Source organism: Clinocottus analis, unplaced genomic scaffold (genome assembly GCF_023055335.1).
Source record: "Clinocottus analis isolate CAN_PGR_092001 unplaced genomic scaffold, fCliAna1.0.p SCAF_2, whole genome shotgun sequence".
In the NCBI taxonomy this organism is placed as follows: Eukaryota; Metazoa; Chordata; class Actinopteri; order Perciformes; family Cottidae; genus Clinocottus; species Clinocottus analis.
This window is the reverse complement of record NW_027175931.1, coordinates 11604623-11623728: the sequence shown is the minus strand read 5'-3', so window position 1 is coordinate 11623728 and position 19106 is coordinate 11604623. Positions and strand designations below refer to the sequence as shown.

Here is a 19106-nt window from a genome sequence, read left to right as displayed (position 1 = left end):
AGATATATATCTATATATATCTAGATATATATCTATATATATCTAGATATATATATATATATATCTATATATATATATATATATATATATATATATATATATATATATATAGATATATATATATATATATATATCTATATATATAGATATATATATAGATCTATATATATATAGATCTATATATAGATATATATATATATATATATATATATATATAGATATATATATATATAGATATATCTATATATATATATATAGATCTATATATATATAGATCTATATATATATCTATATATATATAGATCTATATATATATAGATCTATATATATATATATATATATATATATATATAGATATATCTATATATATAGATATATATATATATATATAGATATATATCTATATATATCTAGATATATATAGATATATATCTAGATATATATAGATATATATCTAGATATATATAGATATATATCTAGATATATATAGATATATATATATAGATATATATATCTAGATATATATATCTAGATATATATATCTATATATATAGATATATCTATATATATCTATATATATATAGATATATATATATCTATATATATATATAGATATATATATATATCTATATCTATAGATATATATATATCTATAGATATAGATATATATATATCTATAGATATATCTATAGATATATATAGATATATCTATATATCTATAGATATATCTATATATATAGATATATAAATGTTTTACCTCATCTTTGCATCCTTTAGAAATATCATAAATCTTTTTCTTTTTTTTTGACACATTGTTTTTGCTTTGATTTTCCTAGTGTGCACACACATTTATGAAAAGATAAGCTTGCCGGCAGAATCTCTGTCAAGATGCACAGAGAAGTCACACTAAGCTAATTTCACAGCCCATTAAGATCAAAAACATTCTGCCATCCACTAAACATGACATATTTAAAATAGAGCAACATATTTCCTGAGGCCATCGACATGCATCACGTTGTAAACACTTCCTTTTAACAACTCTATAATGTCTCAACTCGACTAAAAGGCCATCTGTGTGTTAGACTGTACAATTAAAATGACTAAAGGCCATAAGCTGCACCATTAAGTTTCATCTAAGGAAAATGACGCTGTTCTGACGTCAACAACGTGGTTGATGAATAGCTTACATCTGAAGGAGTGAGAAAACCTGATTAGATAGTGCCTGGCAAATTCCACAGAGGAGGCTATTCAGCGATCAGGACAGCTTTCATGCAATGCTGCTAATCAAAAAACTCACTGGGGAAGGGAATGTGTCGAGGAGCCCCAAGTATGCACCTGTGAGAGAAGAACTGGACTCTAAAGTAATAACGGTTCTGGGATCAAACCTTTCCTTTTTTTCACCTCATTATGATTCACCCAAAGCACTTGTTGCACGATCGAATAAGTTCAATTCCAGCATAGCTCAATCACGATGTCTGACCCAAAAATTAAAATACTTGAATGTGCAGTTATTTTCTTATGCCCTGCAATAGCCATACCTGGCGGAATATTGAGTATATAATACGAAATATAGGGCTGCAACTGGTTATTATCTTCATCATTCATTCATCATCAATTTAAGGGCACACTATTTTTTGGATAACTCATTTGGTCTACAAAGTAATGATTTCCAAATGTATAGGGCCAGTTTGGTCTATAACCAAAAGATATTCAGTTTGTTCTTATAGGAGATTACAAAAATAGCAAATATTCAATTTTGAGGAACAAAAACCAGTTGGGCTTGTAAACTGAACAGATTAATCAATTATCAAAATTGTTGACTAACTTGAGTCGGCAAAGACTGTTATTTCAGCTTTGAAAATAATCTTGCCTGACTAAACACTAAAATGTTCAACAAACCAAATGCTGCACGTCACACCTTAACTTAATTCTGTATGAACAGCAGCACTGTGTTGCGACAGCTTGTTCTACAGTAGCACTCGAAAAAACAAGCCATTACTGTCTAAGCAATGAAAACTGCACAGCAATGGGCATGCGCGCGCGCACGCACACACACAAGTGGAGGGATGAGTAATCCACTGATACAATGTTGGCTAGGGCAAAGATCTCAGCGCAGACAGGCATGCAGAGCAGCATTCTGGGAAAGCGAGCAGAACAATTATGAATCATCGGGGTATTAGGAAACAGCTCAACATCCACTGTGTTCCACTTCTGAGAGCACAGTGATGACCAAAGTCTCCTAACAGCTGCTCAAGTTTGGAGGGGACAAACATCATGGCTGGACTTCAGATAACACCGTGGGGCAGGCATGGGTCGTGAATGTGTGCATGTTCGAGAGGACAAGGGGCAAACACACACACACCGTTTCCACATCAGTAACTGATACCCACACCACTTTAAAACAGCAGTCATATTAGAGTCCCGTCTATGGTCGATGTTGGTGGTGATTTAATACAGACACCCTCAAGGGTTAAAATTAGGCTGGGGCCAGTAAGGGGTGAACTCTGCGCTTTCATCCAAGTTGCATCCCGCCGCAGATCAACTGCAGCTTGTGATAGTTTTCTCTTTCATGGACATGTATTTATTCAAGAGATACTCAAATACAACAACTGTTTGTTTTGCTCATAACTCGTGGGTTATTTTGACTCAAACACAGCATTGTTGTGTGAAGATCTCTTTCCATCTCCAGCTGTCCCGTCTTCTGGATTTTCCACTCCACTGTGCACGGACGCAGCCATCATGGTCGTTCCCAAACTTGGATTATGTGGTGTCGGGATAAACATTTATTTCTGTAGTGTGGACTTTTACCTTGTTCATGCTACTTTAATGCTTTGTAGCTACTGCTAGCTGTCAAGGTAAATCATTCGCTAGCATGGTTACCAATGGATCAGGGGAACGCTGGTTGTGAGGTTAAGGATATTGCGTTACTCCCTCGCACAGCGGCTTGTGGTTTTAGCATATAGGGCAAGGACCTTCTGCATTGCATGTATTGGAGTAAAGCATGTCCAGCTGTCACTTGTAGACACCAATTCTGTTGGCGCCTCAAAAACTCAAGGTATAACTCCAGAAACTTCATCTGTGGGAAGCCCTATTAAGGTTGATCTGGATGAGATGTGGAAGTTGGCTGCAGCCAGGTTGGCTATCAACACAAGATGACAAGTGCAGCTTGTTTGAGTCATGAGTCACTACTATTTTAGGTTTGTGATGCTTCTAACAAGATTTGCTGGACAAAAAAAGGTAAGTGTTTCCATTTTTACTGTTAATTTTGCTGCGATTTTAGTCAGCCATGTGGACTTTGGCAATGCACCAGTTGGTCAACACTCTCTCATAATGAGGTTTACAAAGGATGCCCTCCAACTGCAGCCTGCATGTAAACCTCAAGTTCTCCGTTGGGCTCATTGTCTTGGAGGAAAGTTCATCTTTTGAGTCCACTTAAAGCTGCTTTCTCTTAAAACTATCCTGTTACTGGCATTGACATCAGCCAAGTAGTTTAGTGAATGAGATGCTTTGTCTGTGCATGCATCCCGCTTGCAATTTACCCTGTCCATGGAAGGGTGTTGCTACGCTTTAGGTGGCAGTTAGTACGTTTTTTTTAATTTTTTTATAACTGTCCCACAATGGAGGAGCTTGCATGGAAGCTATAATTTTGGCTTATGCAAGTCTTTGTCTAATTTGCTTTTTGGTGTTAATAATTTTATGAGGAAGGCATTTAAATATACATAACATAAATGTATCAAACATATCGTAATTGAGTTGGAAAGACACAGACATTTTAACTTTTGATTCTCTATTAGAACTCTGCCCTATTTTCACAGAGAAAAAAATAGGCACAATCAGGTTATAAAATAATCTCATCAGGTCTTTTGTGGGTGTGGTAGTAAAACAGAGAGCCCAGTGTGAGTAAGAGTCACAAGAGTAACTATTGCAATCATGGAGTTCATCCCCTCAACTGTAATTGACAACTATATAATTCTGGTCTTTATCTTATCAAACAACCAACTTCTTTTTTAGATGGAGATCCTTGTGGCAAAATCTTATAAAATGGGTGTCTGTGACCCAATGTGTATCAAATCAGTGATACTCGGCATGAAAAAGAATTAAAACCACTGATGTAGATTACATTTCCCTGGTAAGCTTTCCAATATTGTATGATTAATGCCAATGCAGCAAATACATTGTTTTTCTACCATTTGCCTTTCTGTTTTTTTTTAAATACAATATGAGGTAAATGCAGAAGACAATCCAGAGCCAACAGAGTAATCAGGGTGATGGTAAAGACATATTAACAAAGAATTAAATGGCATGTTACAACAGCATTTCAGGTTGTCTATAGCTCGGTTTACCTATTCCTTTCAGTTGACCTATTATACTGTAGGACTGAAACTTTGTGCAGACATCTCATCTGAATCTTGCAATTTTTCCTTCAGCAGGAAGATCCTTGAGAGCTGCCATGTAAGATGCTCCATGTCACTTCACTGAACAGATGTTCTGTAGATATTAAAGGAGGGTGGGGGAGCTTCATGTCATGGATACATTTATACTGGTCATCAAAGTCAAAGCAGTCACGGCTGACCGATCTGCAAAAAACTTACCCAGTAAATACGATGAATAGGTTATGGTGAAGTAGAAGATGACAGCCTAGTAAGTAAAAAGGAATGCGTCTCAAGAAACAGCTCAAGTATTTCTTTGAAGTCAACAGTCTCCCTGTCTCATTTCATTTCTATCAGTCAGACAAGAGATGTGCATGAGTGACTATACTCACTGCCAGCTATAATACTCCCATCTCTCCAGCAGTGCTTTCTTAAATATGCATGCCCTACATTTCCCCACAACCGTCCAAATTCAAATGGATGTCCCCTGCTCTCATCTCTATTCTCTTCTGCCTTCTCTCCCCTCTTGCCTCTGCTCTCCTCTCTGCAACTCCAATGTATTTGTGGTTGACCCAATTTCCAGGTTTGATCCATACTGCGGTGTTGAAGCAGACGGTGGAGCTGTAGACTGACTGACAGAAAGACAGACACAAAGGCACATCAACAAGCTGGCATGGATGCCTCTGCTGCGCCCATTACTATGCCCACCCACCCCTTTGTGAAAATGAACCAGTCACTCTCCGCCTCCTTGTGCCAAATCCAACTCTGCTTCTTTGTCTTTACAACTGCAGATGCGCACGCACGCACAGACACACACACACACACACACACACAGACACAGACACAGACACACACACACACACACACACACCTCGTCCTGCTCCTCCAAAACACCATTTGGTCTGAAGAGAGGATCGGAGGCGCATCCATTGTCTCACTGATTCACTAAAAACAGGGGGGCTGCTGAGCATCCACAGCAGCGTCACATCTTCCGCTATTAGTAACCGTTGGCCAGGAGCAGACCTGAGAAATTCATCATATCAGAAAAACATAGGCAACTCTCTGGAGGCTGAAGATCTGGCTTGACAGCTCATACATTTTTGTCTGAGTACAACATGACGGAAGACTTGATCCATCTCCAGAAAACATATTTGGAAATCAGAAATGATTGTTTAATTTGTGAGATTGAATACTGTAATAGTGCTGCAGCTAACAGTCACTGTCCGACTGGGTCAGACAAAGCTGCTACTGCTGCAGCAGATGACATAAATGACTTGCATAACTGCATTACATTGTGCAACCAGGGCAGTAGGGTCTGAGGAATCAGGACAAAATGGTTTTATCATAAAGTGAGATGATCCAAGGAAAGATCTATGGATTATGGAAAATGAGGTTGACCAATCTTGATTGGTTATTTAAAAAGGAATAGTTCACCATTTTGTCAAATGCACAAAGTCACAATCTTGCTAAAAGTTAAAGGATGAGATCAATATAGTTCTTATAAATATCTGTTAACTATAAAGCCACAGAACGGTTGGCTTAGTTTAGCCAAAAGACTTGAAACAGGGGGAACCAGCTAGCATAGACCTGTTGAAAAGTTGAAAAGATCTGTCTACCAGCAACTCTGAGACTCATTAAGTATACTATTTGTAGCAAATATCTTTTATAAAAAAATGGTATTATAAAACACTGTATAGAAATAGTATATATAATTTTTCCTGTGAACAGTCAGTCTGTTTCGCCCCGCTTCCAGTCTTACCGAGCTAAACTAGTTTTACCTTGATTTTATACTGTATAGTTGGAGGCTAACGGAAGCTGCTTGTTCTGACCACAATTAGCTGTAGTGACAGTAACATAGGCACAGATACAGATGATTCTTTCTGTTTCATCACTGTGCACTTCTGTACTTCATTCTCATTTTTAACCACACTTTTGTAATTCATTTTTTCCTTGCGTCTGCTTCACAGCTCTCTCTAGGTCACGGGAGCAGGAGTTGCTGCTGCTGAGTCAACATCACAAGTAGAACACTGGCCTCAGAAACACACACACACACACACACACACACACACACACACACACACACACACACACACACACACACACACACACACACACACACACACACACACACACACACACACACACACACACACACACCCCTCTCTTCTCGGCTACTGTGCAAACATTCCTGTGATCCACTTGCAGGTCAATACTGTTAAATATGATTGAAATATTTAAATGTATGGAGTAGTTTGTAATTTTTAGAACTGAAGTAATGTTAATATATTTAATAAATATATCTAATAAATAAGAGCAGTTCACAGGCCATTTATTTTGGCTCATGTCAACTGTACTGGACTGAGATCGCAGTGTGTACACATTGTACACATTTAGTGTGTATGTGTTATGAATGTGAAGAAGCAGTGTGCAAACCCCGGTTAAAAATTGCCCACTATAAAAACTTGTATTATGTTTATAAGTCTGAGCATGAATCCTTATCGGTTTGGTTTTGACTGTTAAAAAACAGGTAAATGACTGACTGGAAATGAATGTCTATACCAAAAGAATCCTTTTTTTCTTCTCAATCTGTCCCAAAGGTCCTAAAACGACAAGGTGTGTTTTCTCTCTGATCTGCTTCCGTCAAAACTTTAACACCTGGTCCTTTTTAGTCATTTAAAATGAGTATGACAGACCTTCAGGCAGCCAGGATGAATCCCAGATGCTTTGATTATGCATGTATTTGGCTTCTAATGGGATTGCTGCCTTTGGAGTGCTCACTGTTCATATCCTGAGTCCCAGAATACTGTTTAATGTGATTGTCGCACTTTGGAAAGTCAAGAACACTAAAATAGGGTTGCATGCTGTTCATTTTGTGCACATGACATCTATTGCACTTCAGTCCATCCGGCAAAAAGGATCCTCCTCTGTTGTGTCCGGAAAGTTTCTTCTCTTTTTTCTCCTTTAAAAATGTTTTGGGGGGATATTTTCCTGAATCAATGTGAGGTTCCAGACAGAGAATGTCGTACATGTTCAGATTGTAAAACCGTCTGAGGCAAATTTGAGATTTTGGGCTATACTCAATACATTTTAATTTAATTAAATGCCTTCAGCTTGATTTCTGGCATTCTCCTCTTGACCCAATCTGTTTTAATGCTAAATCAATATGTTGATCCTCAGGAAAGTTATTTAGCAAACATTTAAAAAATTGATCATGCATTTAAGTAATTTTCTTAGTAAAACTGCCAAACATTCCCTTGTTCAAGCTTCGCAATGTGAGGATGTGCTGTGACAGTAAATGTACTATTGTTGGACTTGTGTATTAGACAAATAAAACAAATTGACTATTAGTTGAATAATCATAAGCCTACAGTTTCTTGACTCCTCCTGTCACACGTTTCATGTCTGCAATGGGCTATAATTCTGATTGTGCAGTACAAATACAAGTAAAGTAAACTAATAGCTGAACCTGTTCAAGAAAGTGTCAAATGTGTCAAATTGTGAAATGGTGGCTACACTTATGGGTCCTTCTTATTGCTCTTTATCTGCTCTTAAACTGTTTAAGTTAAAAGAAAAAGTCAAAAGTCAAAACAAAAGTTTAACAGACAGTATTCAGAATGTAATCCAAAAGCTTTGCAAGTGTTAATGAAAATGAAGGAATGACCTTGTTGACCGACATGTGGAAAGTAATGTTGCATAATCTGAATAATAAACCTGTCAGCAGCAAGAGATTCTGCAATCCCATAAGGTAATAAATCAATCTTTTTTTCTTTTTGAGGTTCACTCACCGCCTCAGTGTTGTCATTTTACACAAGCAGTGGGTGTCAGCACATTACACACAGCAATCACCAGCAGCATATGACAAGGGCCACATTAGAATCATTCCTTCAAAATCATGGGACCTTTGAGATTGAGGCCGGCATAAGTGTAAGAACAATGCGAACTCATTAAAACTTTGATGCTTCCTTGTTTGGCGCAAGAGTGCAGAATGTGTTTGCAACTAACAAAGAATATATATATGTATTAATTGGATTGGACTATGTTTTAAAAACACCAAGGTCAGATTGCTTGTCAACTTGAAAAGATCACTCACCGAAGATTTCCCCATTCTTAGCATACTCCGTAACCAGGTAAAGCATGTTCTTGGTCTCCATCACCTAAGAAAAGGAGAGGACCAAAGAGTGGCAGAGTGAATACACACAGTAGACTACTTTGCATAAGCAATATCACCAGATGATTTAATTTTACAGTATCCTGCAACAAGGGAGAAATAGAAGAAAAGGAAAAAGGAAACAAAAAAACAACAGATACAAATGACCCAAATATTACACTATTGTTCACATAGCTTTTTCTGAGGTCCTCCTGCAGTGTCTGGCATCAACAGTCATGAGCAAAACAAAATGCATGAATGGTCCAGGGTCTAAAAATGGTATCCATGTAAGAGCCATGTAAGAGAATGGAGGTGGACAGTTGGTGTTGCCGAGTACATCTGAATGGTACTTAAAACCTTTCAGCCCTCACACGGTGCCGGGTTGTGTAGGAGGAGGAGGAGAACCGATTTAGAAGAAACACTCGGGAGATGAATAGAATTAAATGTGGAGGGAGAATCAGTTGGAGAGTGGAGGATGAATCAGACACAGTGAGCCAGACATTCACAGTAGAAATCCCACGCTCATTGTTTATGATCAACTTTCCATCTGTTACATTGACCAATTCATGGATTTAGGAAATTAAAGCCAGTTTTTTTTCTTCCTTTTTCTCTTTGTTGTGTAATAAGCACATTGTGTCCTCTCTGTATTGTGAAGCTGGAATACAACTGATTGAACTTTACAGAGTACCTATACCCAGATTTAGATCATCAATCAAGTAGCATTGTGAGCCAACACAGGATCTAATCTGGGAAATAAACCTTTTTCACATCACAGCGGCTATTTTGACTCGTCACAGCAGGTAAAGCACAGGTGTAACTGATAGTATTAACGATGGCTCTGTTTCATTCAGTTGTGTGTCAGTAATCCAGCATGTACAATAACCGGGCCGAGTCACTGACAAACCTAAGTGGAATGCAGCCATTATTCATTTTATTAGTTACCCTGACAAAATATCCACCCCGAGACAAATCTATTTTCCATTCATGATATCTTTTGATTGTTTGCTGATCTTATAATCAGCTACATGCTTACTAACTTCATATGTTGTCTGTCGTGGATCTATTAGCCGAGACGTGTGGAGGGACAAACGGATCCTGGCTATCATTGATGCAAAAACATAAAGATTTGCATGAGAGGACTTGAAGAGCATGCTCCAGGGAGTCAGGGGAGATGCTGCGAACTCACCTACAGGCATACGTGCGCGAGCGTGAGAAAGTCACCACAGACATCATAACGCCGATAAAATGCGAAATACAGAGAGCTTCCCCTGGCGACCATAGACTTAATTGGTGTGGTGTAAACTTGTTTGTCAAGAAATCTAACTGACATTTATAAAATCCAGCCCTCCAGCTTTAAAGTAGTGCTGGGTGTTGTTTTATAGTTTTTTTTACTAATGTCAACTTCAGAGTTTCTTCACTTATACTTTATTAATTTGTGTAGCACAGACAGCACACAATAATTAACTAAAAACTAAAATAACATAAATATGATGTGGCATTCTCAGTTTTGTGCAGTCCTTTTTGCAGGTTGATGTTCTACATTACAAATGCCAAACACTTTGTCAATGTCGAGAAGCATCATTTTAATCCAGAACTTTCCCATCAGCACGACAACAAAAATATTTTTAACAGATTTGCAAATCATATTTTAATACATGACAGTTGTAAATACTCTGTTGGTACCAACAACGTTTGATCCCCACCCTACTTGCAAAGTCAGGTATCAAGCAAATATGATGCCTTGAGTGCTTGTATGAAGTAAGTAGGAGTTCAATGAGTTCAAAGGATGCCAATACTGTGTTTCAGACCTTACTATAGCCCTGTGTCACCAGCTACACTATAATACATCCATTTCATGTCTGCATCTGCTTAACAGCCCTTTCCTGCACCATTGATAATCACTACACAACTTCAACACAGCAGATATAATACATTGCATACAGTATTATATTGTAAGTATAGTCTGGCTTAAGATGAAGCATTTCTGCCATAGTAGTTGTGAGAAACTGCTGTGAGGGAAATAACTGAAGCCAAATCTTTGTCATATGATAAATCATCATAAAAGAAGTGAATACACGGTCTGAATTCCAGAGACCAAGAAATGCAAGCTGCACTTTGTATTCAGGTCTTCGTGCGGTCTGACATTGCCGATGAAAAGATTTGAAGACCAAATCTAAAGTAACCCAAGTAAAGCCTTTTCGTCTGAATGTTAGGTTATCGAGAAGAGCAGCTGTAGTCCCAGTGGTAAAACACATGCTGTATACAGGCAAGACTGGTTTACGTTTCAATTGTAGTGTGGAGGATATCAAGTTAGGGTCATGATTCATCCAACATTAATTTGTTAAAGCATTTCCTGTAACATGATTGATATTTAAATTGGGCACTCATTTTGCATTGAAAAAGTATTGTTAGCCAGGGAGTGGTTTTGTAATTATTAAAACAATTTCTAATTGTGATTTTGAGTTTTTTATATTTATATTTTATGTCTCAGCTGTCTTTTTAGCAAAACTAGAATGAGAGTAAAATACTGACCACCCTCGAGAGTCACAGGATGGTAAAAGGCAAAAGTGGAAAAGATGTGAAGCAAATTACCGCAGACTGTGAGCAAAGATTTCACACAACACTTGACAAACTCCAGTGGGGTCCACCGTTGGGTTGTCTATGTGTAGCTTCATTAGTGAAGGTTTTTGGGGCCAAAACCAGTTTATGAAACAAGAAAGGAAATTACTAATTGACTTGAGCTGATTGGATGAATGGGCTGTTAGAAATAATGATACACACCAAAATAAGACAGCAGAAAGCTCGATCCGTGCCACAAAGTTCTGTAATTTATCATTACACAACACTCATTTACTTTCCTTAAACAAACTAACAGGACCCCAAAGGCTTATGTAACACAACTGAATTGTTGCATTATTGTCAGTTAGGATATTTTGTGGCAGACACAGTGATAAAAGTTTATTTTTAATCACATACAAATGCATGTGAACATGCCCTTGCACAACTGGACGTACACACTACCATAAAAAAAAGGTGTCATGGTAGCTTGACAAGGCTTTTAGCCCACATCATTACTACTGACAATTTACTTTATTTACATAGCCCAAGTTTAAGGTCCCCCACACAGCCAGATTGTTTTTTTGTCTTGGCTTTAAGAAATGAAAACACATTTCTTCTGCATAAAATTATATCTCAAAAATACATTTCCAGAAATTACCATGATAGACATCTTTGCAGTTTAGAAAGAAATCATGGTGTGTTATGTATTTTAGGAAAAGATCAAAACTATTACCAGCAGACTGTTTGTAAAGTAAATATGTCTTCTCTGCATCACTGTATAGATCACAACGTCAGCCGTCCAAGCTAATGTTTAAAGAAAAACCTTTTCCACTCAATTTATTATGTCCCAGTAAAATGTTATGGCAACTTAAAATAAATACATTTTTAAATATACTTATTTATTTAAATGTGAAATTATGTTTGTGAGCTTCTGTGGTTTTATATACAGACATTCTTGCTAATCTCGTATACATCTGGGCATTTTTCACATTTACAAAATCTACATACTATACATTTGTAACACACTACATACTACATTTTACGTTTTAAGTTTGATTTGCACCGATTCGTCTGTATCAAACTCCTATCGGATTGTAATGCACTCTGTGCAGAAAAAAGACTGAAGGACTGTGTTCATGCTTGTGGTGGTTGATGTATAGCCATAAAAACAGAGCCCTTAAATTCAATACTCATTAGAAATTATAACATCATTAGAAAACATATAGAAGATGTCTTCAAGACAATTGCTGATAATTTTCGAGTTGGGGTCATTTTTGATAATTTTTTTTCGGCAAATAAACACAAATATTAGTTTTAAATCATACTAGCAGCACCTTAACACAGTGCAGAACACATACAAATGAACACAGCACTAAATGTCAGTCAGTTATTAACTATGCTCTCATATCTTAAACTACCCAGGTGTCACAGGTTGTGCTAGGAAGCAAATGTTTGCTAATGCATTAGAAAATGACTTGGATTGGCCTTGCAACACCTTGACTGCTAAAGAAGTACAAGATCAAGAAGGAGTGGTGGTGAATTCTGCTGCAGGAAACTGGTTTACTCTCAGATTAGCCAGAGAGGCAGGGCTAATCCTCAACAGATGTTACATTGAGCCCACACTACAATGTAGTTACATATTACTACACAGGGCCTTCTTTGACCATGGGCTGGATTCACAAAGACTGACTGACATAAAATCAAATGTAGCACAATCCTGTCAAGTCAAAATCTTCTTTGTACTACTTTTCAATTAATTCCTGCAAACTAATATAATTTCTTAAACAATCTCGTCAAACCCAAGATAGGCTCAGAACAGTTTTTTGTCAAATGTAAAAACTGACGATGTGCTCACTGCTCACTAAGGCTGCGGTTGAATAGTCCTTTTTGGTTAGGAACCTTCCTAACTGAGGGAAATGACCTGGAAGTACCCAAGTGGCCGCCATGATAAGTGCCAGTCGAATTCTCAATACGCAAAGTAAAGGAGCTTCATGCCTCCTAACTTAGCTTCTTTAGCATAGGAACCACTGGAACTGCCTTAACGAAAGGAAAGGAGATAATGCCGACCCACAAAAAAAAGTGACGTTTCATTCGGCCGTTCACGAGAACAAACGATCATGATGACAAACGCAGATCATGTAAATAATAAGTAGCGTAACTTGTAAATACTTTCAATAATCTGTTAAACCGGCCGGAAAACTATCAATGTTATGTTGCTGAACACGGCTGTAAAGTGATAAAACTGCTGTATTTGATATTCTTTCTCTGGTGTTGAACTGTAGCCTCAGCCCTCATTATTTTATTTTACTTTAGTTACAGAAGCTTTAATGAAAGTTAAACTGGACGAGCTCTTCAGCCTGACTCATGTTTATGATTATCATCTTTTTGATCAACTATTTTGTTACATTACAGTAAAGCTCCATCAAGTTGTGTTGGGTTTCATAAACTGTTGTCTGCATATTTTTATGATCAGATCATAATCTGCATATAAAGAATAACAACATAAATGGATATGAGACACACATAGTATGACACACATCGTAGGTGATAATGTATTTAATTCAGCAGGTTTGAACAGAAACAGGTTAGTAGCTTTGTAGTCTGTGAAAAAAATCCCTTGGTTTCACTTTTATAATCCTCATGAATGCTGCAATCATGAACTGGTTTGTTTAAATCGTCTGCATGACGCAACACTGTGACAACACAGATGAAGTATTAAGATGCTTATTGTGGTGGAGATGGACTACAACGTTGTAGTTTCACCGCTGCTGACAAACTGACGTCACTAACATTGCCCGCCATTGCGTCACAACTACGTCGCTTAGTGAAAGTGGAGTCGTATTCTCTAAACATCGCGGTTGTCTTTTCCTAACTCCTCATGAATTCTCCTTCCCATCTTTCCTTGACCCCGTGACATTTGCACACAGGTTAAGGAAAAGTGCAAAATTATAACTGGTCTAACACTAAAGCCTAAAATATAATTGTGAAAAAGTGTTTTTTTATTAGTGTCAAGTTTGTGTGTGTTGTATTTTATATGGTGTAAATATAAAGTATGGTTGTATTCTTCACAATCACTGCTACATTGACAGTGACAGACTACAAGGGGTTGTCGTGAGATGGGTCAAAGGAAAAGTTGATTTGAAGCACACACGACAGAAAGAAATCTCAAAAATCTCTTGATTGACAGACAAAAAGTAAGAACAAAATCTAAATCACATTAAATCATGTATCTTTGCACAGCAGCACAACATGGAGAATAACAAGTTACAAAAGATATAACCCAGAAGAGCCAAGATAAAACCATGATGTACAGCAGTCTAAATCAGTGAAAGCTCAGAGACTAAGGCAGTCCTACTAAAACGATTAGTTTTGTCCACATCTTGCATACTAACCAGTCAAAAGAAAACAGGTACTGAAGCCAGAGACTCACCTGGTACAGCTTGATGATGTGGGGGTGATCCAGCATCTTCATGATCTGAACCTCTCGGTAGATCTTTTCCAGATTGACAGCATCCAGTTGGGTCTTGTCGATGATCTTAATGGCCACCTGCAGAACAATAGAACGCCAATCAGTCAGTTTTTCAATAGCATACAATAGAATCATTGTTAGATTTTAGCAATTATATATTCTCCAAGAAGCAAAGAGAGACAGTCTGTTCTTTTCAGAGAACTGCTTTTGTGCTACACGATAATTAAATACAGCACGTGCTGAAGACCTTCATCATAAACACTCTTGAAATTTGAGCCAGGATGAAATATCACAGAAAGGTACAGCAGATGCAGGCCTTGTTGCATATACACACACACCCACAATGACACGTACATGTGTAAATGTCAAACAATTAAAACTTTAACACTCTTGGCTTTGATTAACGATGTCCGGTGGGTAGCAAGGCAATATTAACATCTTTCCTTCAGACTGTCTCATAAACAACATTTCCTCAGTGTGATCTGAAAGTGTTTCCAAGCGTCTGTGAGCCAAGCTGGAGGAGTAAACAACAGGACACCCCAGTTTGCCTCTCAGCGATCACACCACTGTTAGATTAACTTAGAAAACTCTTACCGAAAGCCTTCTGACTAAAAGCAGGACTATATTAAAAGATCTTTAAGGACCTTTGTTGTTTCAGGCACTGGTGAGACTTGAGCTGAAAAAACAGTCACTTAATAGATTAGTTAATCAAAAGAAACCACAACTATTTTTAATTTTTTTTTTAAAAGCAAAAATGTATCTAGTTCCATCTTTTCAAAAAGGTAAATATTTTATGTTTTTCTTCATCTTCTATGATACACTGAGTGTCTTTAACTTCCGGACCATTTGGTCCGACAACACAACCTTTTTGAACATGTCAACTTTGGATTTTGAAAAGTTGTAAAATCAATAATAAAAATAATTGTTAGCTACAGCCCTGGGTGAGATAAAAAAGCAGGATCCAGTAATGCAGGTTTGACTAATTGATGCATAAGTTTGAAGGTTTATAGGTTGTCAAAACATACAGTATAATGAAATACTGTCTGTGACACAGAATTTTCCTCTGGAAACTAGCGACAATGGTTTTAGCATCCATCTTTACATCAGAAAAATATCAGAATTACCATTCTCATGTTACAATGTGTAGTGGCCTATATTTGACTGGCTACAGTGCGTTGATGTCAGCTAACATTACACTGTGTGGCAGCAAAAGTTGAGCCACATCCATTGGTTTTCCCTTGACAGTCCTGTATTTTGGCAGTTGGTATTCCTCCGGTGTCAAAATGAAGTGGAACAAAAAGTCTGAAAAAAGCCATGTTTAGTTTTAATCTTAAAGTGAAGTCGGACACCTCCCACTGGTACTCAGGTTAATCCTATTTAGCATATTTGTAGTGTTAGCACTTTTAGACGCACATTAATGGGTGTTTCAATACATTAAACACGCCATTATCATATCCCTACCCACATTACAAACAGGTATGCAATTTAGCATCCTATCCTGTGAAGAAATCTAAATATTTGAATGGCAATCCAGCAACAAGTCAAAAGCTCTTGGGCATAGCAATTTAAACTACTAGCCTACTAGATTACAGGGTACTTATCATGAAAAGATCTGTGCCAATGAACTGATTACATTGTCAACAATGCTTATAAGCACACAGACGAACACACAACATACGACTTCTTGTTTAATCTGCTGACACAAGGTCATTTGAGGACAATGCGTTACGGGAGAATTTATCTCATACAATAAGTAATGAAACAGAAAGGCTGGACAGGACAATACTGTGAACAGAGATGGATTAAAATCTGACCCACTGAGATGACAAGCAGGACCCCGCGGGAACGAGCCAGCACTATGTGAACCCTCAAGCTGCAGTATGTACATAATGGGATGAATGGGTCAGTATAACACGCAGGAGCCATGAGCAGAAAAAAGTAGGTTATGCACACAGATACACCTATCTAGGAATATACACAAAGACACATCAGATCTGCCGTTTCATGTGTCATTAAACTCTGCATTTATTTACACACACACACACACACACACACACACACACACACACACACACACACACACACACACACACACACACACACACGTTCTAGGTTAACATCTCTTTCGCCCTGGCCAATTTACAAGGCAGATGGCACCACATAAAGTTGATAGCCTGCCTTTCTAGCTGACCTTGGCCACTTAAACAAACAGCTTGGCTCCAGCTATGGGCCTGGCTGAGCCAAGCCACTGCAGTGGCTCCCTGTAGCGACCAGCACCGAGTGACCTCTACCAAACCAGTGGCTTAAAAACCAGCATCAATGTGCATGTTTTCATCCTACCCAAATACCACAACAACAGAGGGAGAGGTGCAACCACTTAGTGAAATCACATGGTGTCATGTTTGGCTGAAATGAAGACCAGCATTCACATAGCTCTTAGTGTCACACGGTTGCAGATTACCTGGCGAGACGGCTGTGCCACTTCACAGGCTCTAATGACCAGATTACCACGAAACCAGTTTTAAGAGGCATTTTCCTGCCTTGTTATTCATTAAATATTGATTAAACCAGGGGACTGGATGATGTAAATCTTTGATTTCCTGTACAGCATGATTGATCACATTAAACGACAAACAGTTTGAGGCTCTGTGGGGTCAAAGATCAAAGTGTGAAAATGTGTTTTCTATCACTCCCTCTGTCTTCTTCACACAGACTGGACACGTCTGTTCCCTTTGTCCCTATCATGACAATAAAAAGGCATGGCACACAGTGACACTGGTCAAGAAAGGCTTCTCTGTAGAGAGCTGACATAAAACTATCAGACAAATCCAAGCCCTGTTCCTTCTGTGCTCATGCTGCATCGCCTGAGAGTGTTCAGTGTTTGCAATATCAAACCTTCTCCAAACTAAGTGAAGACCCCTAGAGCAGTGTCAGTGAATTGCTGTCTGCATGCATGCGTGTAGAACACGTTGCTTTCCAATTACAGAGCTCTGGCTGGCACGTCTCTGCCCCTCACAAAGCTCTTGCACTGCTGGCACAAGAACCCACTAAATCAAATCATTATTCGGATTACATAATGGGACCGCCGACCCATGCTGAATGCGTGCCCCAGATACAGCGACGGTAACAGCAGCCAGACTTCTGAGTCGGTACACTGTCGCACTGTCTGGGTCATTACCAAAAGGAGTGCAGGTGTATGATGCTGGTCTGGCGCAGGGAAGACAGCGTGCCTATTTACGGTGTGTGTTTCCCAGCAGCAGCACTGGTGGCCAGTCCTCTTACTGGCAGTGGTGTTGTCCTAAGGGGGTGAACGTGCAGCGAGACATTGCTCCTGTACCTGCAGGCATTCAAACACACCAGCTGTTGCTCGCAAGTGGCCCCGGCAGTTAACAGTTGCCTGATCCAAGTTTCTATTACTGCACGATGTGGACAGCATTTCGGTATCCGCTGTGGATATGTGGAGTGTCAACTAGTGCAATAAAGTTATGTAACTCAGCCGAACAGTAGCCTAAGTTAGCTTTCAGGCTAACCAGTTCGCCGACACACTCACCTCGGTCTTGGTTATTCGGTGTCGAGCAAGCTTCACGACAGCGAAATTGCCCTTTCCTAAAGTGCGCTCAATGTCGTAGAAGCCCACTCGGACAGGACCCCGGATCAGCGGTTTTTGTCCACTGTCAGCCATGACCATGCTGTTCTTGATGGGACCGGTTGTGGAAAAGTGGAGGGGTGAGCCAGACGAGCAGGGGACTCCACACGGGGGGCTCACGCGGGGCTCTCGCTCGAAGCAGCTACAGATAAAGACGAAAGGACAACAAACCGCCCACCGCCGCCACTGCGACTGCCGCCGCCGCTCGAAGCGTGTCCATTAAAAATAGACAAAGTTGATTTCTTGTGTCGCCCTGCCAGCTTTGAACGCCAATGTGGCGACACTCTCCCCCGTCAGTGCGGCGATACGAAGCAGGCCATTTGCTGGGGCTGTCACACCACGTTCTCCAGCACAATGGAGCTATAATATTTCAGCTCGAGGTACCTCTATCAGCCACAGAGCACACGAGTTGACTCGCAAAGAGGCATCATGTTCTCCGGTTGACGTGTATTGACGTCAAAGCCATAGGGGTATTTGTACAGGGGGCGGGGCTACGAGGCCGCTCCACACTTCAGTGCCAATTGGTTGCCAAGACAACCAGACCCACCTCTTACGTCAACCGGTGAAATTGCTATTCTGAAAATCTGTTTGCTCGTCCGTCCTGCTCGACTGCACGCAGAGGTAACTTTGAAGTTCCCTGCTGCAGGTGTTCGACAGGCTTTCTTGGTCGGCTGCGAGTGAAAACGTGGGAGAAATGTTTTAAATTAATTCAAAATCAGCCTAAAACTGCCCATGACTTGCACACAGCAATGAGCTCTGCAAGAATGAAAGAGACGTTTTAAAAATAAAAAAGTAAGTATTGAACGTTTACAAGAAATAATAATTTCACAGCATATGTACTTTCAGTGCTACAATCCAGAAAAAATGTGCAACTGCCATTACAATTGATAATATATAGTATTATCACATATTACA

The 19106-nt window shown here is 38.9% G+C and overlaps 1 protein-coding gene across 1 annotated transcript in view; it reads right to left on the bottom strand.

Annotated features, from left to right (window-relative positions):
- Positions 1 to 18659, bottom strand: part of sik2b (salt-inducible kinase 2b) — a 46078-nt gene extending 27419 nt beyond the window's left edge. Inside the window, exons 1-3 of the mRNA XM_068584226.1 lie at positions 18096 to 18659; positions 14507 to 14623; positions 8461 to 8524 (exon numbers count right to left, since the gene is read on the bottom strand). Of these exons, the coding sequence (XP_068440327.1) occupies positions 8461 to 8524; positions 14507 to 14623; positions 18096 to 18233 (319 nt within the window). The 5' untranslated portion in view covers positions 18234 to 18659. The remainder of the gene's footprint in view (positions 1 to 8460; positions 8525 to 14506; positions 14624 to 18095) is intronic.
- Between the last annotated feature and the right edge of the window lie 447 nt (positions 18660 to 19106).